Source organism: Buteo buteo, chromosome 9 (genome assembly GCF_964188355.1).
Source record: "Buteo buteo chromosome 9, bButBut1.hap1.1, whole genome shotgun sequence".
Classification (NCBI taxonomy): domain Eukaryota; kingdom Metazoa; phylum Chordata; class Aves; order Accipitriformes; family Accipitridae; genus Buteo; species Buteo buteo.
The window spans coordinates 43,598,069-43,622,547 of record NC_134179.1 but is presented as its reverse complement, the minus strand read 5'-3'; the positions used below and the strand labels follow the sequence as shown (position 1 = coordinate 43,622,547).

Here is a 24,479-nt window from a genome sequence, read left to right as displayed (position 1 = left end):
TACATTCCACCCTTTCCACTCACCCCACCTCTACTAAACCTACAAGCAGACTCCACCTGCTCCAGCTCCTGGCTTATATTCTGCCTCCAGATGGACACAGTTACGTGGGTTTAGGGAAAGGAAGCATCTGTCCAAGTGAAAAGGGTAGGGCTGATCTATCTAACCCAGGAGCCTGGGAAGCTGTGGCATGGCTAGATAAGAAGAGGGGGAAAGGCATGAGGTGGCAAAGTAGCCCGGGCTTCGTGCCAACCTCTCTGGAGAGGAGCGGTTGTGACAGTAGCAGCAGACAGTTGGTCTCCCCCAGTGGCTATCGCAGCAGAGCAGCACTCCCCATCTTCTTCCTGTATCTCTCTGCTCACAAGGCCGGCTGTTGCTATTTGCATGTAATCAGGCAACAGATGGGAAACAAGACAGTGCCATCTTGCTTCTAGAAAAACCCTGGGGGGTCAGGCCAGGGGGGAGAGAGGTGGCATATACTGCAATACTGCAGTTGTGAAAGCAAAAGACAGAACATACCTCCTGATGGAAGCAAAGATGAGACAGAAACCACAGCTTTCGTTATTAGATCTTAGAAAACAAACAAAATGCCACCCATCAAACTAATCATCCCTATCTCTTCTAGCAAGGAGCACTGCGAGGTCTCTGCTAAGGTGGAAACCCGGTCACACAAGGAGGCACAACGATCTCTGCTCAGTACTGTCCTAAGGGTAGGGGAACATTCCAGAACAGCAATAGTGTTAGGGGGCATTTCTGAGAGTTAACAGCATTCACCAGAAGACAGTTCAAGCATTTCTCTGTTCATGTAATCTTACAACCTAAAATTAAGTTTTAAAATAAACAAGGGTCCTCAAGTTCACCATCCTCTGTCTGTTCTCCTAACAGTTCTTCCTATCCCAGCTCCCACTGCAGCAAGAAGGTAAAACCATACCTAGCTGATCTTGGAAACCTTGCTGCTACTCTGTACACAGACATTTCTTCAAGTCAAAGACACTTTTCCCAAAAATATTTCCTTCCCAAGTCCATAGTAGCTATTAGCAAAGAAACAGGAAATTAAATGTAAGAAAATGAAATGGAGAGGGAACTACCAAAGTACAGGTGTTCAAAAGAACATAACTGCAGTGAAAAATAGTTATAAATGCCAAATAGAGGAGTTTTGACCATATTCTTTTTTCACTGACGGACTAGTAGCTCAACTTTTCTAGGAACCCTTCAGAGTCAGTCCTTCCAACCTAGAAATTCAAATTCACCTTTCAGTTTCTCTGCCACACTGCCTTTTTAAGGCACTGCAATTTGAACCCAATACCCACAGCTGGAACAAACTAAAAATATTCACTCCTCTGTGCTGCTTTGTTTTAGCATAAAGGAGGTCACACCTGTGCCTCTGATTGTTCTCACCATATCTCATGCTATAAATACAGCAAGGAATACTGAAAAAAAAAAAAAAAAAGTGGTTTGGCACAACTAAGCAAAGCACCACTCCGTCTCAAGTCCAAGTTCTGCTTTCACCAAATGCCTCCCTCCAGGTTTAAAAACCCACATTTTGCTTTAATATGTAGGAAGAGGCAAGAAAGCACCAGCTGTTACCTGTCAAATGGGCTACAGCCATACTAGCCGAGTTGCACATTATCAGCCAGCCAAGTTTACTTGCAACAAGAACAGGCCTTTCTGTATCCTTCCCCAACAAAGACACAGACCACAGAGTAAGCGTTATAAAAGTTCCTATGTTCCTGCAGGCTACACTCTAGCCTACGCAGTGCAGTCATCTCCCCGTAATTAAGGTTCCTAATGATGTGCTGCATAGTAGCAGAAGTAACACGATCTTTTACAACTGCTCAAGGGCTGCAGGTCAAGGATCCAACTTCGTATCATACTCTGCTTGCTTGTTTCCATTGCTTCAGCCGCAGCAGTTTCTTGTAGCCTTCTTGCACAGGAGGAGAGCTGACCTACCACACCACCAGTTAACTATTCTGTTTTCAGAGCCTCAGAAAGCCAGTCATTTCATCACAATTAGCAAAGACCACAAAGCTTCAGAATTATCAAATGCATCTCATGGCTATGAACCGACCTGTTCAGTGTGTTCCAGAAAGCCACCTTTTAACACTACAGCACTGTCCGGTTCCTCAGTACTTACAGGCATGCAGGAGAGTATTTTTGTGTAACAGGCCTGGCCTTCCCTTCCCCATTGGACCTCTCTGAGTACACCCTACTACACATCCCAGAACTGCTACCCACCATTCTTTAGCTTTATGTCAGCATCACTTGAGGAAGTGACAGGCAAATAGGAAACATGTAAGGCTGAACAGTTACCATTGCAGTCCTGTCATTCTGGTCCAGTGCTCAAGTCCTAAATGAGATTATATTTCTGGCTGTTTGCTATGGGTAGGAGGGAGACAGAGCTTAGATTTAAAGTCCTGATCAGCTGAGCATGAACGTGGAAGATCAAAGGGTCATTCAGCATACAAGCTAAGCTTTCCCTCATTGTCCTTGAACAAAATTCCTCTCACTCTAAACTGTGGAGTAAAATGCCTGCCTGTCTGCCTCCCACTCTATCCCCAAGAGAGATGGCTGCATTTCACTACCGGACAGTTTCTGCACTCAAATGTTTTGAGATGAAAAGCTCTAAAGAGCAGCAAGATAAATAAAACTGCAGTTTATTAAAAGAGACTAACAGATTATTCACCAGACCAGCCAAGCTATTTCACAGTCTGGTCATGCTTGCAGTGAAAACAGTGGGAGTTTTGGGAACAGAGCACAAGCCCTGCTAAGAGTAAGGAGACATTATGAAATAGATCATTTTCACGATGTCATGGAAAGGCAGGAAGCCTCTCCTAATAGTATGAATCATCAATATACCAGAAAGAAAGAGTGCACTTAAAAGTAATCACGGATGTCCAGCACTGCCAACATCATAATAGAGCATGTAAATGAGTACAGGGAGACCAAGGAGAGCAAGTCAGTCAAGTACCAAGAGATCAATTCAAAACAGACAAGGGACTCAAAACTACGGCTATAATAAAGCATGTCTCATACCTGCTGCTGCAACATCCTCCGCTGCTGCTTGGGTTCCTTCTACCCACTACAAGAGGCATCTGATCATCCCACTGCTGTGACCCTGCAGCTTCTCCTGCTGGGAAACAGACACAGCAGGGATGAAGTTTATTATCTTCTTTGGGATCCTGTCATCATACACTTGCAGAAGTTTGGGTACATGATTTCCAGTTTTCTTTTATAGTGCTGATGGCATTCAGGGCAATCCCTTGCTTTGTGCCAGGCTGTGCATCTATGCAGGAGCTGGCATTTGACTGTTCAAAGTGACACACAAAGGTTGTCTGCAGCAGGACATAACACATCTAGGGGACAGGGGACACCAGGACTTGTAATCTGTGCTGTTAGATGCCACCTATCTCATCCTGAGAGATGATCTTGTTTCTCCTCCCATGCCCAACCACATGGATTCAGCAGTTAGCCAACATCAGAGACTTAGTAAGATTTCCCAGAATAACATGGGCTGCATTAGATGTAAAACGTTCACCATTAAGGAATGGCAGTTAGGAGAATGTGTGTTAAAGGAAGCGTTATGTTTTCAGGACAGTTTGCCCAGAAGAGCGTCAGCAATTAGAGCTCTAGTTCACCCATCAGCTACTGTCTGGCAAAGCATGGCAGCTCAGTCACACAGCACTACCTTTCTACTTCCTGAAACCGAGTTAGATTAGAAAGTGTTAGAAACATGATATAGAAAAAAAAGTTTATGTAAAGGGCTGTATTTGGCACAAGAATATTACTCCTTCATAGATACAAGGCACTCTCAAGACAAGCTCCCCAAGAAGTGCTGCTGAACTTTTCCAGAACATGGAACTTAACAAATTTGGAAGCACAGGTACATAAAACTGTGTGGTAACAACTGGCACAATGTAATTAGGAAAAAATGCAGACACTGAAGAAAATAACCTACTTGGCTCACCTCGGAGCTCAGCAAGCCAGAAGTTCATATGGGAAGAAACTTTTTTTTTTGCCATGAATAATTACAAAAACAGGAGTTTCAAAGGAAATCAGCGGTTCCAGCTGGCACATAAACCTTATCCTAGGAACAGCCATTTTGCAGCAGCACACTTCTAACAGGACACAAGCCCCCAGAAAGCAATAACATTGCTCACCCCAATCTTTACTCATCTGACAAATTTCTCCAAGTAAGACTATGTTTTTTAATAATTAGAGGTATAAAGGACAGTGACCATATCACAGGATACAAACTGCTGTAAAAGCTACTGCTCTCATCTTGTGATATGCTTCCTCCAGATATATCCTCCCATTCTCCATCCATTCTGTACTGTCAATTTGCACTCATTTTGGTGTTTCTTTGACTCCTTCGGTGTTAAGGCACAGAGCTAACCAGTCTCCTAGGAAACTAAGGGAAAGAAAATCCTGCCTAAACAGAGAAGCCGCCAAATTGATGCATATTTGATATCGGAGTCAATCAGACCATCCCAGCAATGGTGTTGCTCAATGTACCAAACTGGTAGTAGTTTGTTGTTCTCAAAATCATTTTGCCCAGCTCTGGTTCTTAATTCCACCTTGTCTTTCTACAATTCTCTCTTACTCTTGTCTTAAGGCTTATTTTCTTGACCTTTGTCTGAGCCTCCAAGTATACTCCACCCTTTTGTTTGGGGTGACATTTGGTTTCTGTTACCTGCCTCCTATTTTCACTTTGGATCTAAACAGTAGGCACATCCTAAATTATCCCTCTACCTCCACTACTGCAGGCAGATACCCGAGGCACAGAATATGGTGATTAGGGATCACTCTTTAATTAGCAGAGCAAGCAAAGACAAATTCTGTCCCTACTATACTCACACATAACCTGTTCTTAATATCCCCAAAGTTCTTACTACAATCAAGATATTCATGTCAGCTGGAAACTGAGCTACAAAGTCTGTGGCTAGTTGCCCACAGTACCACAGTCAGTTTTACAAAAAAGAACTGCCCACAGGATGGGCTCAGAAATGCCAAACAGGATAAAGTTTCGCCTTCACTTCCCACAACAGTGTCATCTTTGGTGACAAATGTTTCTTACACCTGTGAAAGTTTGTGTCATTGGGCTGAACAACATGAACAGAGTTTTCCTTTAAGGAAGCATGCAGAGGACTTGATTGATTAGGAAGCAAGGCATTAACATCAGTGCCAGGCAGTTGGAGAGCACTGCCTAGACTGGAAGGAATGTATTAAAGGAGCAGATCACAAATCCAAAAGCAGACAAGAGGATACAAAAAATAACCCATTTTGGCAGGAACAGGACGAGGATGGCATAAAAATATCTGGCCTATCAATAGGCTTTAGTCCTGCCAGGGCAAAATGTACTTTTATTGCAACTATTTAATAATTAGATTATACTATGAGACCCAGGGGAGGGAGGGAGGGAACCAGGAAGTGCGGCTATATTCGGCTGTAACTAAGTGAAAAACTTCTGCTTTCAGCAAAACTCAGACTGGATTTTTTTCCCCTTATAATTTAAAAAAAAAAAAAAAAAAAAAAAAAAGTAGGCCAAACTGGATTGACCTTGCTCCTGATGCCAGAAAACACAGACTCCACTCAGATGTCTGCATGCCAGAGCCCGGGGGAAAGAGCGAGTGCACAGATTCTGTTCAAGTTTACTGCAACACCCTTATCCATCTACAGCTAGTTGTGTTCTGCAAGACCTTCAGCTCAATGCATGGTACATGGCCACGATTCTCCATACAGGGGCTTCTGTGACTATTTATACTACAAGTCAGTATCCATTCAAACCTAAACTAGCTTCAGGCTTTAAAAAAATAAACACATACACCCCCCAGCCCCAAGCTGTTTGCTGAACTGTCTGCAAACACATCCTCTCAAAACTGGAGTCTTCCTGATGTGCAACAGCTGATGGTTTTGGTTTTTTTTAATGTGAAAGTAAAAAATACTATGCCAATCTGGAAATAAATCCCACAGGCTAGGCTAGCTTCAGCACTATGATTATCTGAATTAAATACACTGCTGTTGGGTTTGCTTCTGAAGTGTACCAAGGCCCACTGGAGAGCTGGCCTCTTCATCTGTAAACAGAAGTAAAGACTCAAAAATGTATCAGGTCAAGCTCGTTGCTAGCCCAGGTTCCACAGCAGATTTTCTACCACACTAAATTCTGTGCCTTGCACCTTCTACCATTTGTATACACATATCCACATTTAGCCTGTCTGCACATCACTGACTATACTTTGTCAAGAACCCATGAAGTTCAAGCTTCTCAGCTACTGACAGTCAGAATAATTTAGGCTCCAACCCCCACCCAGAACCAGGCCAACATAGATCAGGTTGCTCAGGCCCTGTTCAAAAATACAGCCAGTAAACAGCAGCTAGCCCTTAGTTACTCTACAGTAAAAGTGCCCTTGTGAGAGACAGTGATCCACTCGCATATGGGTCTTTAAGACACAACAAATTGGATCAGGAATTCTCCAAGGTTTACATGCTTGGGTCAAGAGGTTCTCTGATGCTGCTCTATCGTCTAGACCTACCACACCTAAACCCCAAACATTTAAAAATATTAAGCTGGAACCCAAACCAGAGGGAAGCCACCTCTACTTACCTTCTGAAAATGTGAAGGTAAAAGAAGCAGCCGTCCTGGATCTTCATATCTGTGTAACAGGGCTCTGGATATTTGTAGCACTTTGTCATTATTCTAGTCTTTCTGTATCTCTAGCCCCCAGACCTGGACTGAGATGATACCTAAAAGCAAGTAAGATTTATTCAAGTATGGCACTTCAGATATTTTTCTGGTGTATTTTCATTATATAGCGTTTCTCTCACTTGCTTTAAAACATGCTTAAGTAGGTAAAGTAGCCCTGCAGGAATGCATCGTAGCAAATAACACACAAAGCAATTAAAGTGAATGCTTTAACATTTATAAAGCACTTAGCAACTGAATACCTGAAGTACTTTACAAGCATTTATTCTGCTTCATAACAATTCCTACATAAGCAAGCCTACTTTATATTATCACTAATATAAGTGATGGCTACATTAAGGTCCCGCAGGCAGCTCACTCAATGCCATGTCTCCACAGCAAGTGGGAACCAAGGCAGGAGACGAGAGTTTTAAACCTAATTTCAACCTATTGATGCTTCTACCTGTTTATGGAGATTAGTTTTACTGAATACTCCCTTTTCATTGCCTGTATTTTCTAAGATTCAGCAAGAGATAGATAGTTTTTTGTATTTTTTTTAAAAAAAAAACAAAACAACAACAGTGAATGTACCTAAGCTGAAGTTCCAAACAGTTTTAGTGATGCTAAAGGCCTAGAGATTTCAATAGATTCAGTGAGATCTTCAGGTCTCAGAGGTTTCAGGTAGCTAACTCTGCTGACATCAGTGGCAATCTGGCACCTACATATATTCAATAACCAAGGATTTAAAAACAAAAAATCACTTTTGTGTGATTTAACACTTAATTTCAAGTCATCAAGCACTTGCTAAACTTTCTTCTGGTGTAGTGTCAGGAAATTCCTCATTTCCTACTTGGAAAATTCTGACAGAGTTAAGAGACTGCAAGTCTGTCTTAAAAACCTTATTAAAGGGAGCTTAACCCGAGTAGGGATCTTGTAAACTGAAGCTACACCGGTGTTGCACCCTGAAGAAATCGCCCCCTCTTCCCAAGCCGATTCCCAATTTCAGTAGCTTGCTCAGGGTGAAGAAGTAGTTTCATGCACTGACATCTAGTGGTGACGCCAATATGGAAGGCACCTGCCGGCATACACAGCCTCTCAAGCATCACATCCCTTTGTGTTTTTCCTTAGAACAGACTTGCAGTTCCAGCTCCGACAAATGCCAGGGCTGGAGCTTCTTCGGTACCGACCGCCAGCACATGGCCAAGGGCTGTAACACATCCTTCACATACAAATTAATGAAAAAATAGATTTTTATTTCTGCCAGAAGCCTCTTAAGTCTGGGCTGGATGTTGAACTGAAGTGTAGCAGCAGTAAGTTAAATCCTTGCCGTCTGTTCTACTGGTAGATACACACATACAGAAAAGTTCTTGCAAGCTCTGCTGTGGTCATAATATGATCTGATTGCTGCTCTTCTGAAAGCATCACACAGCTTAGCAAATGTTAAGGCCATCTTCCCTTCTTGTTGCCCCCTTCCTCTACACACAGTGGATACTGTAGAGTTATGTCAATTCAGTGTTCAAACTGCACAGAGGACTTACAGTTTGCATTACCTTTTTAATTATCAGGTGATGATAAGACAGCATGGGGAACTGGATTCCTGGCTTCTGTTCAAGTACTGCCACCTCTAGGAAAGTTATTAAACACCACCCACTTCTGTTTGCTTTGTTTTTCCAATAACATCCTGTTGGTGGTGGCAAGTCCTGCTAGTATCTATTAACATAAACAACTTATTTCAGACATAAGCTTCACTAACACCTAGAAGATCTAATTAATATTTTATTTGTTTGATAAAATTAAGCACTATAGCTTTCAATGCAGAGTTTTTGAAAGAGGAATCCTTTAGCTATCACCAACAGGCAACTATTTCAAGAGGATGTAGTAATGTGCAACTTTTCACACGGTCATCGTATACTTTAGTCTTTTTCATTCAAGCAAATCTGCAATTGAATTTGGATATTTGAAAGGTCCACATATGTTATGTCAGAACCAGTCTTCAAGCTACCTGTCATTTTTCTACCACAGGCAGATTTCATTTAATGCAAGAAGGAGATAAAAGATGAAGAACTTGCAGTCTACAAGCTGTTTGACATCTTTTTTATTGCTCCTAACTGCCCCACATTTCCATTAGAGCCCTTCATAAGTTTGCAACATTAGACATGTTTACTCTTGTGAGGCCTGAGCTTTGTCTCATAGAAAATACACGGGAGACGAGCTACTACAAAGTGTTCAGACTAACTCCTCCCTTTTCTTTCCATTAAGGAATACTGCGCTACTTTTCTTTATTCTCATTCCTCTTGCTCTTTGAGGTGATGGTTTAGTTCATCCCAAATTTACCTTAAATTAAACATTTCAAGTAAGTCTAATAACCTGAGAGCATAACATTCATTAGCCTAGCACTAGATTTTGGCTCAACTGCAATTTGAAATTCTATTGCAATTCTAAATTCCAGGCAGTCTTTTCTTTTTTCTTATAAGTAGGAATAATTCATGCATCTGCACAGCAGTGTTTTCTCCCGCAGCAGCCTTTCAGTAGGTTTGCAAATTGGTTCACTGAAATAACCACAGTTACTAATGAGATGTTCATGCGCCCATAGTTCTCCTGGGCTTAAAGTGTACAATTTTTAGATCAAACATATGCTTATTTGCAACCAATACGTACACTCCCACTTCACATACCACACATACTGCTTCCCATTCCTCCCTGCTTGGGCAAAAGCAGAGGTATTTCATCTTGACTTCTTCAGAACGTTTGCCTTTCAACATTTCACAGGAGACTGGCTACACCTAGGAGCAACAACAATTTGTAATGAGAAAAAATTGTATTACTTGTATGACTAAGGATGACATGCACTCAGGAGGATTATAGGATTAGGCTCCGAGAACTTCATAATCCCTAAAGATAACCATAGTTGGAAAGAAATCATGTGTTCCACCAAATACCCATACTTTTCGCCCAGTCTTCGCATAAAGCAAGATACTGTTGCTCACAGACAGTGTTACCACATTAAGATTATCGATATATTATATTTAACCAGCCATCAGCCTAATCACAACGAGGGAAGCAGCTCCCACAGAGTGCCTGGCCAGTGTGGGGGTCCACACAGGGGTGTACTCGCTGCCCCCCTGCTCCAGGCCAGCCAGAGGCCCGAGTTAGCGAGAGCCGCCTCCGGGGAACTACAAGGTGCCTCATCAGCTCAGGGCAGAAACACGACCAGCTCGCATTCGCCCATGAAAGAACTACATAGGCAAAGCGTCACCAAAAAAATCCCCCCTCCCAACGATATTTCGAGAGCGGAAAGGTTAACTAACAACAGCCTTTCCGAATGAGAGCCCAAATCAGCACAGCCCTGCGAGGCCCGCCCAGGCCCGTTAGGCCCCTGCCACGGCCCGCCCCGGGCCGGCCCAGCGCGGAGTCAGGGCCCGGGAAAGGCCTCTCCCTCCAGCAGGCCGCACACAGGGCGGACGGCGGCACCCCCCTCAGCAGGAAGGGGGGCCGGGAGCCGGGGGCGCGGCGCTCCCCGCCTCCGCCTCAAGAGCAACGGGAACTCACCGCCTTCCTCCACCCAATCACTCCGTGGACCCGGCGCCGCGCCTCTGCCCGGCCCCAAGATGGCCCCAGCGGGGAGGGCTCAAGGCTGCCCGAACCCAACATGGCTCCCTAGGGAAAACACTCGCTCCGGTCCCCGGGCGCCGCCGGGAACCCGCCGACTTCAAACCCGGACCCAAGATGGCCGCCGCCGCCCCCGCTCTGCCAAAAGCCCTCGGCCCGAACCCAAGATGGCCGCCGGCAGCTTCACCGTCAGCGGCGCCGCCGGGATACCTGTCCGAATCCAAGATGGCAGCCCCCGCTGGCTGTGAGGCTGGCTCGGGGGTCACGTGACGGAGGGGGGGTGTGGACCGTGTCCCGGCGGAAGCGTGAGGGACCGAGCAGGGAACAGGGACTGGCGGCGGCGGGAGCGGGCTGGCGCCGCCGGAGCAGACGTGCCGCAGGACGGGAGACACGGCTGTCACCACGGAGCCCGCCAGCGCTAACACGGCGGCGACGGCCGCTTCGCGGGCCGGGGGCGCCGGGGACCAGCCAACCTCGCTGCCCCCGCCCCCGCCGAGGATGCCGCGCAGGAAGGTGAGCGCGGCCGGGGAACCGGGGAGGCGCCCGGCGGGAGAACCGGCGAGCTCGGGTCGCGGCTTTTTTTCCCCTTCCCCACCCCCTCCGCTACCTCTCACGGGCACAAAACCGGGGGGAAAATAGCGGCCTTCAGCCCCCAGCGCCCGCCCCGCTCGCTCCCTGAGTGGCTCCCGCACGGGAACGCTGGGCGCTGATTGGCCGTCGTGCTCGTCACTCATCGCCCCCAACGGTTACCGTTTCCCTTCCCCCGCGCCTGCATCGCGGTCCGCCTGTTGGCTTTTCCGATTGGACAGGCGGTTGGAGAGCTGGTCACGTATTGGTCGGACTGCCTTGCCGGGCTGGCCGCTGATTGGCTTCCGCCGCTGCCCATCTACGCCCCCCCCAACGGTCACCTCCCCGCGCGTGCCTTGTTTCTCCCTCTCTCCCTTCCCCCATTCCCACCCCGCCCCTCCCCGGGTTAATGTTTCTGTGGGAGCGAGGCTTGCACGGATAGGCTGGCGCCTGCCGTCACTCACGGCCGGCGGCCACGCCCTTTCGCTCTCGCAAGCTGACATTGGCCGGCTCTCCCTTTCGGCCCTTCCCACTCGCCTTGTGATTGGCCGGGACCGGCGAGTCTCCGCTGGGTGCAAAACAAAGCGGCGCGGGGGACGTGCTCGCGCCGTCGTGCGCGCGGGGCCTCGGCGGCAGCCACTGCCCCCGCCCTTCCCCTCAGGCGGGCGCCGGCACCTGCCTCGGCCTCGTCGCCATCTCCTCAGGGCCGGCGGCCGCTCGGGGCTACCTGCGGCCGCCCTGACCGAGACCTGTCGACGCCCCCACACCCTAGCCGTCCAGGCAGGGCTACCGGGCAGGGGAGGGATCTTCAGTGGGCTGGTGGCTGCCCGCCAATTCCTGAGGCCTGCTCCCCTCAGACAGCCGCCCAGTCCCCTGCGTGGTGCAGGGGGGCCGCTCTGGTGGTCCGAGACAGGTGAATACAAACGGCATTCGCGGCCTCTTTTGGCCTAGCCTCTTCACCGAGTGCCTTCGTTTTCTCTGCCTTGCTTCCACCAGGGAGCCCTGACGCTGCCCTGAATTGCTGAGTGGTGAAGAGTCAGTTTGGCCGTTGCTGGAGCCCATCTGTTTTCTCCAGCCCCTGCTCCCGTGGTGCCTTGTGCTCTGCTGAGCTGCTTCTGCTGTTTTGAACAGGCAGATGGTGCGGGAGTGCTGTTGGTTTGGTGGGGTGAACCAAGAACGATCAGCTCAGCATATCCTGTCCAGCCTTGAAACTTCATTTACCTTTTGGTTTAAATAAAATCGGGTGCTGCTGTGATCTTTCTTAGTGGATCAGTTTGCAGAAACTTTTTATTATTGAAGGCACTGTCTGACACTGCATATTTATTAAAGTAAAATACTTTCTCCAGAGTAATACACCTGACACTTACTAGTTTGCATATGTCATTATGTCAGCTTGACTTTTATCTGTCTAGCATCAAATATTTTCTCACTTTTTTTTTTTCTATACAATATGCAAGTTTAAGTACTCCTGTGCTAATGTCTGGGTCTGTGGTGTTGCAGAGGAATGCGGGCAGTAGCTCAGATGGAACAGAAGACTCCGATTTCTCCACTGATCCTGAGCATACGGACAGCTCTGAAAGCGATGGCACATCACGACGATCCGCCCGTGTGACCCGTTCCTCAGCCAGACTCAGTCAAAGCTCTCAAGGTAAATCTTTATTTTCTTAAACAAGGAAAAGAAAAGCAGCCTCTTAAGCAACAAGAGGCTCAATGTACTCCATATTCTTGACCTTTAGAGCTTAAATATGTGGAGTTTATACCTAAGTAAAAATATTTAACTTTTTTCATTGGCTATTAATGTACCACAGCAAAAAGCAGTCTTTATACGTGCATAGCACACAAATGAGGTAATATAATCTAAAGATTACACTGGTGGTGGAAGTCAAAACACGAGTATGCTCTGTTCAAAACGTAAAGCTATCTTCTTGTTAAAGGAAGTAGGAATCAAACACCATGATTCTGCTACCAGCTTTGCCTAATTTTTCTGAGAACTCTAAAAATTTGCTTTCCATCTCGACAGTTGTATTGGTACTGGAGCCAAACTAGAGAGAGGGTGTTTAGGGGTGTAAGTTGTTTTTGTTTTATTTGTTTGTTTGGGGTTTTCTGTACTGCAAGGAAAGATGTATTTTCATGAGTTGCTGACGCTGACCCTACTCTGCAATAAATGTAATCAACATATTGCCAGTTATTTTGTATGCTTCTACTTTGGCATCAAGTTCATAAGAGGAAACATTGAATGTGTCCACCTCCTCATTTTTCATGTTAGTATAGTCATTTCTTGGCTGTTAGTTAATAAGCTGCCATCTGGTATCAAGGGGAGGAAATGGCAGTAGATAATAACTTCTTTCCATTGCTCCATGTGTACACTTTGATAAAGAATCTGTTTAGCGACAAATTTTATTGCAGGTAAGAAATATACGTGCATGATCATCTAGTAATTAGGTCTTAAAAACAAAAGGAAAGGTGGTTTGGATGTGTATGGGAGGCCTGTGATATTCCTGGGTTATGAAAGCATTATTTTCATGCAAAATAATTATTTTATAATCTTATGAGCAGCGTAGGATCAGAAAACCACACACAGGGTCCCAAACATAGCTCCACACCAGAAGCAGTCTTGCTATTCCCAAGGGTTATCTAAACACTGATAGTTCTTAGCTAAACTAAAAGTGCTTTAGCTTTCCAAATGGCATCTGGTTTGTAATTACTTGTTAATTAAGTAATTTAGTCCAGAGAAAGCTGATCTAATTCCAGATTCCTCAGTGGTGGTGGTTTTTTAAATCTTAAAAAAGATTTAAGCTTGGAAGAACAGAGCATATCTTTGTGATGATGTGCGGTGGTGAGGGGTAAGACAGAACTCTGTGTTGATACCCAGCTATCAGATGTTGGTATTACAGACTTCAGAGCACGTGCGAGGCAAGTCTCTGACTTAAGAGTAGTTATTGTGGGTGTAATTATGGTGTTTCTGTGGAATTAGATTCCAGCCCAGTTCGTAATCCGCCATCGTTTGGAGCAGAAGAGCCTGTCTATTCTACGAGGAGGGTAACCCGCAGCCAACAGCAGCCTACTCCTGTGACTCCAAAGAAATACCCACTCCGGCAGACTCGTTCATCTGGATCAGAGACTGAGCAAGTGGTTGACTTTTCTGATAGAGGTATGTAAGGCACAGTGAGGTGTTGAAAGTTTGCAGAATGCTGTTGGAAAGAGTATGCGACTCCATTCTCTGAGGGCACAGTATAATATCCTGAGGATAGAGGGTTTGAGACAGCTGTCCGGAGTTGCTTTACATATTTTTTTGAAAGCTTTCTTTCAGGCAAATTTGTAACATCTTGATCCTTATTCAGACACTAAAAATGCAGCGGATCACGATGAGTCTCCACCTCGTACCCCCACCGGGAATGCCCCTTCCTCAGAGTCTGATATTGATATCTCCAGTCCAAATGTATCCCATGATGAGAGCATTGCCAAGGACATGTCCATGAAGGATTCTGGAAGTGACCTGTCTCACCGCCCTAAGCGCCGCCGCTTCCATGAAAGCTACAATTTCAACATGAAATGTCCCACTCCTGGTTGTAACTCTTTAGGTAATTTCAGCTCCAGGATTAATCTGTTGGTTTTTGCCTTCCTGCTGTGATATTCAAAGTCCCGCTCAGTTGAGTTATACATCCTAACAATATGCACTTAATTAGGATCACAAGTATTACTGAGAAGTGGGTATAGAGAAGGGATATGAAGCATATCTGCAGGTATATTTTTCCTGGAGGTGTTTTCTGGCTAGGAGTGATTGGGGGATGATAGGGTAAAGAACAAATTAGGAGTATGAGCACAGGTGTGGGAGGAAAATGCAGAGTCTTGCAGGTAGGGTACTGGTGTCTGCCAGAAGCAGGTTTTCAGAAACGAATTATTGCAGACCTCTAGTATACCTGGCTGCTTGCATGGAGTGCAGCTTCTGAGTTAGTGTGAAAAAGATTTTCCACCTTTGTTCTTAAAGCTTGTGTCATGAACCATGAAGTGTGCTCCTTCTGTCACACTGGTAATAAACTGAGCATGCTCCTTGAGAAGCTCATATGAGGGATCTGCCCATCTGGGATGCTTATTAAATCTCTTTATGATCATATGTTAAAAGTTCTGGGTTTTTTTTTCTGATCCTTTGCAGGACACCTAACTGGAAAACATGAGCGACACTTCTCCATATCAGGATGCCCACTATATCATAATCTCTCAGCAGATGAGTGCAAGGTAAATGAGTTTTCTGTTTTATCTTCCTTATGTTTTTTTGGAACAAAATGCCAAGACCTGTCATTTGTGAACAGAAAATATGAGTTAACATGTTTCAGCTGATGTCTTTAGCTGTAAGACAGCAGCATTTGTGTGTCAAATCATCTGTGAATTTTGGTTCAGAAAATTCATCTAAATGAGGAAAGGAAAAGATGAAGGCTTTGATAGTAGTTTGCTGCAGCATTGACAGGTGAGTTTTGGCTTTCAGGTGCGAGCACAGAGCCGGGATAAGCAGATTGAGGAGAGAATGCTGGCCCATCGGCAGGATGACAACAACAGGCATGCCACCAGACACCAGGTAGGCCATCTGCACATATGACTACTCAGTTAAAAGTGGAAGAACCTCAGCTTGTGGTTTCCAGTGACAATGATTTTAACTTGATCTCCCTTTTTCACTTCTCAGATAAGCTATTGTGCTGAGTCCTGATGCTCCCCACTTGTCATCTCCAGTTTGTTTCAGGAAGGGCAATTCATTGTAATCAAGGGCAATTTGTTTCAGCAAGGGCAATTCAAGGGCAATCCCTTGAATGAGAGACTGGAGCAGCTATTGAGAGCAGAGAAGTGGCATTGGCCAGTAATATTACAAAGGAGGCTGGAGCTGTTCTCAGGATGATCTTTTTTATGTGCTTTGATGTCTAGGAGAAGAGAATTCCTGCAGAACTGTAAACTACAATTTTAGTCTGACTAAATAGAAAAGAATAACACCAGGGGAATTACATTTTTCAGTTCATGAGTCTTGGACTTGAGTCAAGATGACTTAATGAGTCAGCTCTGAGCTTTTCCCCATGATTAAGCAGTGCATAAGGAGCGCACCCTGTCTTGTGGGACTGAGGTGCATTGGCAAAGGCAAGCTGCGGTAGGAAGAAAAATTTCCTATTTTACATACCTGTGTTGTACCTGCAGTGCCCTCTTATTAGCACAGGATTTGGTTCAGAGGCAGCAAACCTCATAAAATGAAAGCCAGGACAGAGGTCCTTTAGGGTGGGAAGGTGAAGAAAAATGTTTGAAGTGGATGAAGCCTAGTGAAGGTTTCCACCTCTGGTTTCTTTCAGGCACCAACAGAGAGACAGCTGCGATACAAAGAGAAAGTAGCTGAGCTCAGGAAGAAGAGGAACTCAGGACTAAGCAAGGAGCAAAAAGAAAAATATATGGTAAAAGCAATAACTTTATTCTTTCATTCCCTGCTGTCTGCAGTGAGGCCACCAAGAGGAAGTTTGGCTTTCCCAGTCATTCTGCAACATTCTCAGCTAAAAAAGCTGCAAGATCCAACAGTTTAGTGGCGGCATGGCAGCAAAACCTCCTATTATTTTATTATTCTAGGAGCACAGACAAACCTATGGCAATACTAGGGAACCTCTACTTGAAAACCTGACGAGTGAGTATGACCTCGAGCTTTTCCGAAGAGCACAAGCACGGGCATCTGAGGACCTGGTGAGACTTCTAACTCAAGCAAATGACTTTGTTAGAAACGTGAATGCTTTCTGGGTTTTGTTGTGCTTGTACAGATAGAATCAGAGTTCGTAAGAAGAGCAGCTACAGCCCAGCCAAGTCAGCAGCATTACACTAGGGATAATGTTTAAGTGCCAGTCGTTCAGAGGGTTTGCTGGAAGTACAGCTGGAGCTAAGCATTTGCAGTCATGAATGCTGCAGTGCCTGCAAGAGGAATAATTAGTAACGGTTGCATTTAATAGGTATTTGTTTTCAGTGAAAGAATGGACAGCTTCACCTGCTGAAAGAATGGCTAAGGAGTGATGATAACAAAAGACAAAAGCCATCTTGACAGTAGCTGGTGACTGTGGAGTGGAGTTCAAAACCTTGTATTGCTTGAGGCTTCTGTAGGTGCTTTCCAAAGCTACCTTCCATCTCCAGAGATAAACCAAAAGATACATGATGCTTACCAGTGACAACTGCATCTGGGATATCTAAGGCAGAGCATTAGGCTGTGCCCTCTTCCTAAAGATTAGGAAAGCATCATGAAGTGGCAAGGAGCTTACATGGCTTTCGTGACAGAAAGAGTATGATCCTAGTGTTAGCACGCTGCTAAGTACAGATTCACAAGACATTTCCTGATGAAAGGAACAGTCAATAACTGTACTGCTTGTGGACGGGGCTCAGACTGAGGAGAGGTCTGTGGGAGGGGTCATTAGGCATGGTCACACTGAAAGATGAATTTAGAAGACTTGAAGTAAATTATTTCCTTGAGGGAAATAAATAGAGCCCTCTTCCTCTCTACCTACTTTTTAATTTTTTAAAAAATAATCATCCATACTTTTTCATTTGTAGGAAAAGTTGCGGCTCCAGGGCCAGATCACAGAAGGCAGCAATATGATTAAAACAATCGCTTTTGGCCGTTATGAGCTGGATACCTGGTATCATTCTCCCTACCCAGAGGAGTATGCTCGTCTGGGACGTCTCTACATGTGTGAGTTCTGTCTCAAATATATGAAGAGCCAGACAATACTGCGCAGACACATGGTAAGGGCTAGGGCAGAGCTGATTCCTGAGTTTTAAATCTGATTTTGGCATGTAAATGTTTTAAAACTTTACTGTTGTTAGCTCAGTTGCTTGCTTTAGGAGGTGAGACGACTGCATGTTTCCTGGTATATCCAGTAGCTGTTGTGTAACCTTTTCCACCCTTAAAATAGTAGTGTCACCCTAACTTTGTTTTCCTGTCATAGGCGAAATGTGTTTGGAAACATCCACCGGGTGATGAAATCTACCGCAAAGGCTCCATTTCCGTGTTTGAAGTGGATGGGAAAAAGAACAAGGTAACTAACTGTGATCATTAGGCCAGTCTTGAGTGTGGAGTCTATCTTTCAAATGTGCCAGGCACTGCTTTTCCAGTAGAGATACAGGATGCAGATGGCTCTTTCTCCCTCTAATTGCAGAAAGGCTACTAGAGTCTGATCTGTCCATTCTTGCAATTCTGGCAGTAGTTTTGTTTGCATTTTTGTTATGGTTATTCCTCAGTCCTGTTGTGCTCCAGCAGTTCCATCTGTTGTCTCACACTGTGCTTGGAGATGTGTGTCAAGATCTGTTTCTGAAAACGGGGAGATTTCTGTGCTTGGCCTCAGTAGCTTGCTACTGCCCATCTCCCATTCACTGTGAACACTCAGTCAAATTTGTGTCAAAGTGGGAAGCAGCCCAGTGTTATTGAGGGTGACCTCCTTAACCCTGAATTGAAGGGTAGAACGTGAATCCGCAACTGCAGATTCAGGGCTGGGTAGTAGCACCATGTTTGTGCCCTGTCTCTAGTTGTGTCTGATCTTGAAAGCTTCAGAGGAAAGAACAAAAAAAAACAAATTCAAAAGCTAAATTCTGCACTGCCGGAAGTTGGGAGGAGTCTTTTCTAGTTACCAGAGATAACCTTGGGGCACGAGATTAATACAATACAGTGCAAGCATGCAGAGATCCAACCTTCTGCTCCCCTTCACTGAGGATGTGATGTTTTGGGCATTCAGAGATTGATATCGCAAACATCGGTTCCCACCCTTAGGAAGCTAGGCTTATCAAGTTTCATCACAAATGGAATTGTTTCCTGGCCCAACTGCTCTGTTTGAAAGACTGTATGTCATTTCTCAGATGATTCAGAATTTTCTTGTCATTTCCCACGTATGCCTGGTTTTGTCTACTCTTGGGATGTTCCACTGTAATAAACAGGTGTATCCTATTCTCCTTTTGCTTCTAGATCTACTGTCAAAACCTGTGTCTGCTGGCAAAACTTTTCTTGGACCATAAAACACTGTATTATGATGTTGAACCCTTCCTGTTCTATGTCATGACAGAAGCTGACAACACTGGCTGTCACCTGATAGGATATTTCTCCAAGGTTAGTTGAAAATACATACATACACATTATTACCTTGCTAGAATGACATTTAGGACACCAGTTATCAGTACTGAATCTCCTGTCATGAGTTTTTGCAGTCTCAGGATTTGTTGCTTTTAGGAGTAGATAAAGTTTCAAACCTGATCTGCATGAATTGTTCTTGCTGTTTGCTGCAGGATTTGCAGGTGCTTTGCTGTAGCATCTTTCCCCATTACTAGCAAAAACCAAATCAGTTCAAATGAACTATTGTTGCTACGAAGCATAGTGGTGTCTAAAATGTAGGCAAAAGTAATTATAAAGAAAATGTAAAGAAATGTAGAGAAAAATACATTAAAATAAGTATTAGTCACCATGTGTTTTTGTTGTTTTTTTAATAAAGTACTTGAAAGAATAAAAATTCTTAGGTGGAGAAGCTGAGACATAACTCAAGTAACTTAAGCAGATCCCACAAGTAAGTCACTGGCCAGGCTTAGAGTAGGAGCCAGTTTTCTTAACTGTTTGCTCAGACATGTTGCCTACCTAAAAAATAGCCAATCTGTTTGTTTAATCTCTGCTGCACATTGGTGAAATACATTTCCTGGCTGTTCTTACTTCAATACAGAAAAAGTGATTACCCTTCTGGACATGGTGATATCATGCAATGCCTTATCAGTTTCGATATTTCAGTCAGTGAAATTCTATAGGTAGGAGAATACTCTCCCAAATAAAGTGCAGGGAATTATATTCCTTAAATCACCTGAATTAAAACTGAATAAATATCTAAAAAAAAATGCTCTGAAGAAAAATCTGCATTGATCTGAGTGTGTCTGAGTCTCTTCTTTGAACATTTCAATATACACCATGTGCTTATAATGCTGCTGTTACATGCAAAAAGAAAGCAACATAAACCTGGTAGATGACAGAGGTGGTAGTGAGAGTGTTACTGACTCCTTCTTGGGTACAACTCCATGGCCAGCCATCCTAGGCTTAAAATTGTGCACCAAACACCCAATTTAATGGCTAATAAAGTAAGACACTAAGCCAGGTTGGTAGCTGAAGGATGATCGTGTTACTTGTTGTTAGGCAGGTTTTTCTGCTGTTGCTCCTTTCACCTTGTATCAGTTGCACAGGCTTGTTCAGTCTGTTGGGATTATGATATACCCACTGTTTGTACAGATCTAGACCTGTTAATCTATCCTCTCTGTTCTTGTTTTTAGGAGAAGAACTCTTTTCTCAACTATAATGTTTCTTGTATCCTGACAATGCCTCAATATATGAGGCAAGGTTACGGCAAAATGCTCATTGACTTCAGTAAGTAGAGAAAGAGAGAAATTCTGGAAGCATATCCTGTCCAACGTGACAATTTCACCAAGAAATCTAACGTACCTATGGTGGTGGTTGAGCAGTTTTCATTGTAACTGATTGCTGCATGTGGTAAAGAGGCTGAAAGTCAGGAGAGAGTAGTTTAGGAAGGATAACTAGGTTTTCTTTCCTTTACAGGCTATTTGCTTTCTAAAGTAGAAGAGAAAGTTGGCTCTCCGGAACGCCCTCTGTCTGATTTAGGCCTCATCAGCTACCGTAGTTACTGGAAGGAAGTTCTCCTTCGTTACCTGCATAATTTCCAAGGAAAAGAGATCTCTATAAAAGGTATGTTTTTAAGCTAAATAAGCTTGTAGTGAAGTGGTTCAGAAATATACCTATGCATCTCACTCACTCATTTTCCTCAAATATGAGGCAGGTCATGCTTGACTCATTCATATAAGTGTTTGTGTAGCAGCACAATTAGTGGAATATTCCTGTAGTTCGGTACGGTTCCTTTCCAGTCCTGCCACCATTGAAGGACAATAAGCCAGCTTGCAGAGTTTTGAAAGTATGTGCTGGCTGCTTCTTTTAAAAAATACATTTTTAAAAAAGATGCAGCATCTTTAAGTTCTTACTTTATCCATCTGTAGATAAGAATGTTAATTTTAAAAAGAAGAATGGCTCCCCTGAGAGGCTTTCAAATGCTTTGGAAAAATACTAAGACTGTTTGGACTTCTTTTAATAGCATTTTTAAGTTTATGGCACCTAGGAGTATGCAGCGTTTCATAGAGATATCAAGGTAGTTCTGAAGAAGTGACTACACCTTCTTTCAGAGGATTACACCTTACTAACTTGGATCCTAAAATCAATATCACTAAATCACTGTGATGTCTAGGCTGGCTTTCAGTTTTTGGGTGAGCTGGGCTGTTTCTATACAGCTCTGCATGGCTTGCATCCATAGGCTGTGGCTCTTCAAGCTATTTGCAGTCAGTCAGTCCTCAAGAGTGAAATAAACAAAGGCATGTTGTATAGCAGTGCTACAGATAACCAGGGTGGTCAAAGGGTACAAGTCCAGCAGCAGCAGTAATACTGCATGTACCTCCTTTGTATGTGCAAGGCATTTTGTGTATATCACTTCAAAAGGAGTTGCATAAAACTTGTAGTTGAAAACTAACAGTTATAGGCTGTTGCGGAGGAATTTGTTTCTATTCTAACATAAACTGATACTGGTTTGCAGAAATCAGCCAGGAGACTGCAGTAAATCCTGTCGACATTGTTAGCACGTTGCAGGCGCTTCAGATGCTCAAGTACTGGAAGGGAAAACACCTGGTCCTAAAAAGACAGGTAAGATTTGTGGTGGCTATTTCTGTATTGTTTCCTTATATTTAGCTGTTAGATTCATATGAACTTCATATGAACTTGCTGAAATCAGTATTTCTTTTGCATTGTGCTGGCTTTTCCAGCCTTTTCATTCTAGTGGGGGAGTGCTGTAATTTTCAAATGTCGTAACTGATAAAATACGACATGGGCATCCAACCTGATTCTTCAGTAGTGTAGAAATATGCTGTATTGACCTTCCTCTTCTGATGTGTGGAATAACGTTGCTCACTGTAAGTGGCTTTTTAGGGAAGCAATGGATCAACATTGCCATCATGGTCCTCATCACGCCTGCCCTTTATTGGGCAAATGGATGACATAGAAGTGAACTTAATGGAATACCAAATGAGTCCTGTGTACCCTCATTAGGTATAAGACAAGTGGTTTATAAATCCCCAAATGTGACAGATTCTCTCTTTTGTTTTCCCCTCCCTGAGAAGACTTCACTTTGTAGCTAAAAGTAGCTTTATCAGTGTAATTGGAATGGCTTCTAGAAAGCACTGTGGAGGAAATGGTATTTTTGTCACGCTAAGCAGTTAGTAGGCTAGTCATCTACAGATTTGTGGACTTAGATGTGTGGTGGTGTACCATGGATAATTCTCCATCATGGATCATTTGTTTTAACCTGCCCTTTCATGCTCTTTTCCTTAGGATCTGATTGATGAATGGATAGCCAAAGAGGCAAAAAGATCCAACAGCAATAAGATAATGGATCCCAGCTGTTTGAAATGGACCCCTCCTAAGGGAACTTAACTGTCTATCACTCCTGAAGCCAGTGAACCCCAGCAGTAGGAAGTACCCTAGGGATCTCTGTTGTATCTGTTGCTGTTGTGATTGGCTGGTACAGTACCCTCCCAAAAGATCAGTTCCCCTTGGTACTGTTCTGGCCCAGATCTTTTGTGCACACCACAGACACTAGTTCTGAGGAACTTTATGTTTCGGCCTCAATGAGGTTGCAAGGATTGGATCTGTATAGGACCCAAACGAAGCTCCTAGCAGCACTGGCCCAAGGAGTTCTGATATCTGGTACTGTACCTGTCCAGTCACTGGTCTTACCCTCATGTTCTTATTCCAATGAGGTTGTGTTGTGTCCTATAATCTGGTTGTTTCTTCCTTCAGGTTCCTTGCGTTCTAAGTAATGGAGAAAACTTCTGTGGCTTTTGAACAAGGTCTAATAATGCTTGTTTGGGCAAAGTCTGGTTTTCCAACGAGCTGCAGTTACACTGACTTCAGCATTTTTAACTAGTCCTGTCTGATGGACTGTTCCATTCCATGTATCAAATAGTTTTAGTAAGATAACATGCCACCTCTTTCAGCAGTGTTTTCCATATAATATAGCAGGTCTTCACATAGTTAATACTGTACAGTCAGAAGCTTGCATATCTTGTAACTGAGTGGTGTGATTGTTAGTGTTACCCTGGAGGAGTCAAGGCTAAGTGTGTGAGAACATCATGGTCTGAGATGTTTCATGGAGTTGCTCTTGGTATATGCTCCTGGAGCTACTACAGTACCACGCCTGTTGGAGAGACCTCTTTGATTATAAGTTACTGTTTTTTCCTAGTTTATCTCGGAGTTAGTAGGTTCCTTTGTACAGAAGCAGCCTGTTTGGTATATTTCACTGGAGTTACTTTTTCCCAGAGCAGTCTTCCTTGAATTGTAGGTCTCTCTGTATTGGAGAGGATTTTTTTCCTCTAGACTGAAGAAATAAAAACTTTACACAGATTTTTGCTAGCCTTGTCCAAACAGCCACAGAAACTCTACAATGCAAATATCGTCAGTTGTTGGATTGCCTACAGTGTACGTTCTGTGCATCAGTGGCAGCTCCAGTTAGCTGTGTGGGTGGTTTGCTTCTCTGACAGTGCATTCTTGTTTGTCTTCGTAAAACAAAAAAGCTTTTACTTCCTCTCTCCCATCAGCACCACCGGAAGAAACTATTGTACAATGGCTTTCAAGTATAACCACTGTCCTTGTGCCACAAGTTTCCTATATGGCTCCAGTGTAATTAAAAGGGGGGACAATCTTGGGGTAGATGATGGCAGCATCACATAGTGCCGATTTCATTTAAACCTTCCAATGCTTCCTCACTGAATGTTGTCTGAAATGAAGCACTTGCAATATACCAGTAGGTGGGAGCCATTTCCTGTTAACCACTGACCCATCCTAATGTGGAAAAGTTCTCTACTACTCTTCTGATGGTTGTCTGCCTTTCTCTGCCTCCTTAAAAAAAAAAAAAGAAAAAAAGATCATCAGTACATGGTGTATACCTTGTGGGCATTACTGAATTTTGCTGTCTCATGCCCTTTGCTCCTGTATTGTAACTAACTACAGATACTCATGAAACTATCCAACAAAGTAGATCTCTTGTGGAGTAGGGAAGAAGGCCATTCTTGTGCAGAAGCTAAACCCTGTTCCCATGATGTGGTAGAATGTGCTATTCTTGTATCTACTTCTCAATAAAGCATGTTCTCTGCTCAAGTTTATGCCTTCTTTTTATTTTTTTCAGTCAGATGCTATTCAGCATCTCCAGTTAAGTGAAGCTGCTGCTTTATGTTGTAGGGGACTAATTCTGAACCCATCTTTGTGCCTGGTGTATTAAGGATTGTTACTAGAGCAGCCTTTAGGTTGAACCTTTTGGAAATAGCCTGTATTGTGTATTCACTCTAGAGCTTACTGTGCACAGGAGGCTTCCATGAGGAATATGTGGATGTTGCCAGATACTGGCAACTTAAGTATGTCATGCAAAACTGGGATAGCAACTGTCAACCTGAAGTTCACTGAAGAAGGAAGGAGTTATCCTAAAAGTGATGGCCCTAGATTTTTAGCCTTGCCTTCTGTGCTTCCATGACCAGGCCTTCTTGCTTCTTG

General features: G+C 44.0%; 1 protein-coding gene and 1 long non-coding RNA gene across 2 annotated transcripts; one reads left to right on the top strand and one right to left on the bottom strand.

Moving 5' to 3' along the window:
- Positions 1-712: 712 nt before the first annotated feature.
- Positions 713-10,487, bottom strand: LOC142034685 (uncharacterized). Its single transcript, XR_012651721.1, has 6 exons — positions 10,226-10,487; positions 9,352-9,459; positions 8,227-8,386; positions 6,599-6,738; positions 3,031-3,127; positions 713-1,943 (listed from the first exon to the last, which is right to left on the bottom strand). It is a non-coding gene; the product is annotated as an uncharacterized LOC142034685 (long non-coding RNA).
- A 59-nt stretch (positions 10,488-10,546) lies between these two features.
- KAT7 (lysine acetyltransferase 7) lies at positions 10,547-24,089 on the top strand. The gene is made up of 15 exons (XM_075036371.1): positions 10,547-10,798; positions 12,353-12,500; positions 13,827-14,003; positions 14,194-14,433; positions 15,006-15,088; positions 15,336-15,425; positions 16,180-16,278; positions 16,448-16,558; positions 17,411-17,602; positions 17,806-17,895; positions 18,816-18,956; positions 20,153-20,246; positions 20,436-20,582; positions 21,475-21,581; positions 22,266-24,089. The coding sequence occupies exons 1-15, from the start codon at positions 10,784-10,786 to the stop codon at positions 22,365-22,367; spliced, it is 1,836 nt and encodes a 611-aa protein (XP_074892472.1). The 5' UTR covers positions 10,547-10,783; the 3' UTR covers positions 22,368-24,089.
- The last annotated feature ends 390 nt before the right edge of the window (positions 24,090-24,479 follow it).

Bases quoted from the DNA above. Each gene is read 5' to 3' on its own strand.
- KAT7 (XM_075036371.1), top strand. The intron at 18,957-20,152 runs GTTAGTTGAAAA...TCTTGTTTTTAG, and splicing joins TGATAGGATATTTCTCCAAG to GAGAAGAACTCTTTTCTCAA. The intron at 21,582-22,265 runs GTAAGATTTGTG...TCTTTTCCTTAG, and splicing joins ACCTGGTCCTAAAAAGACAG to GATCTGATTGATGAATGGAT.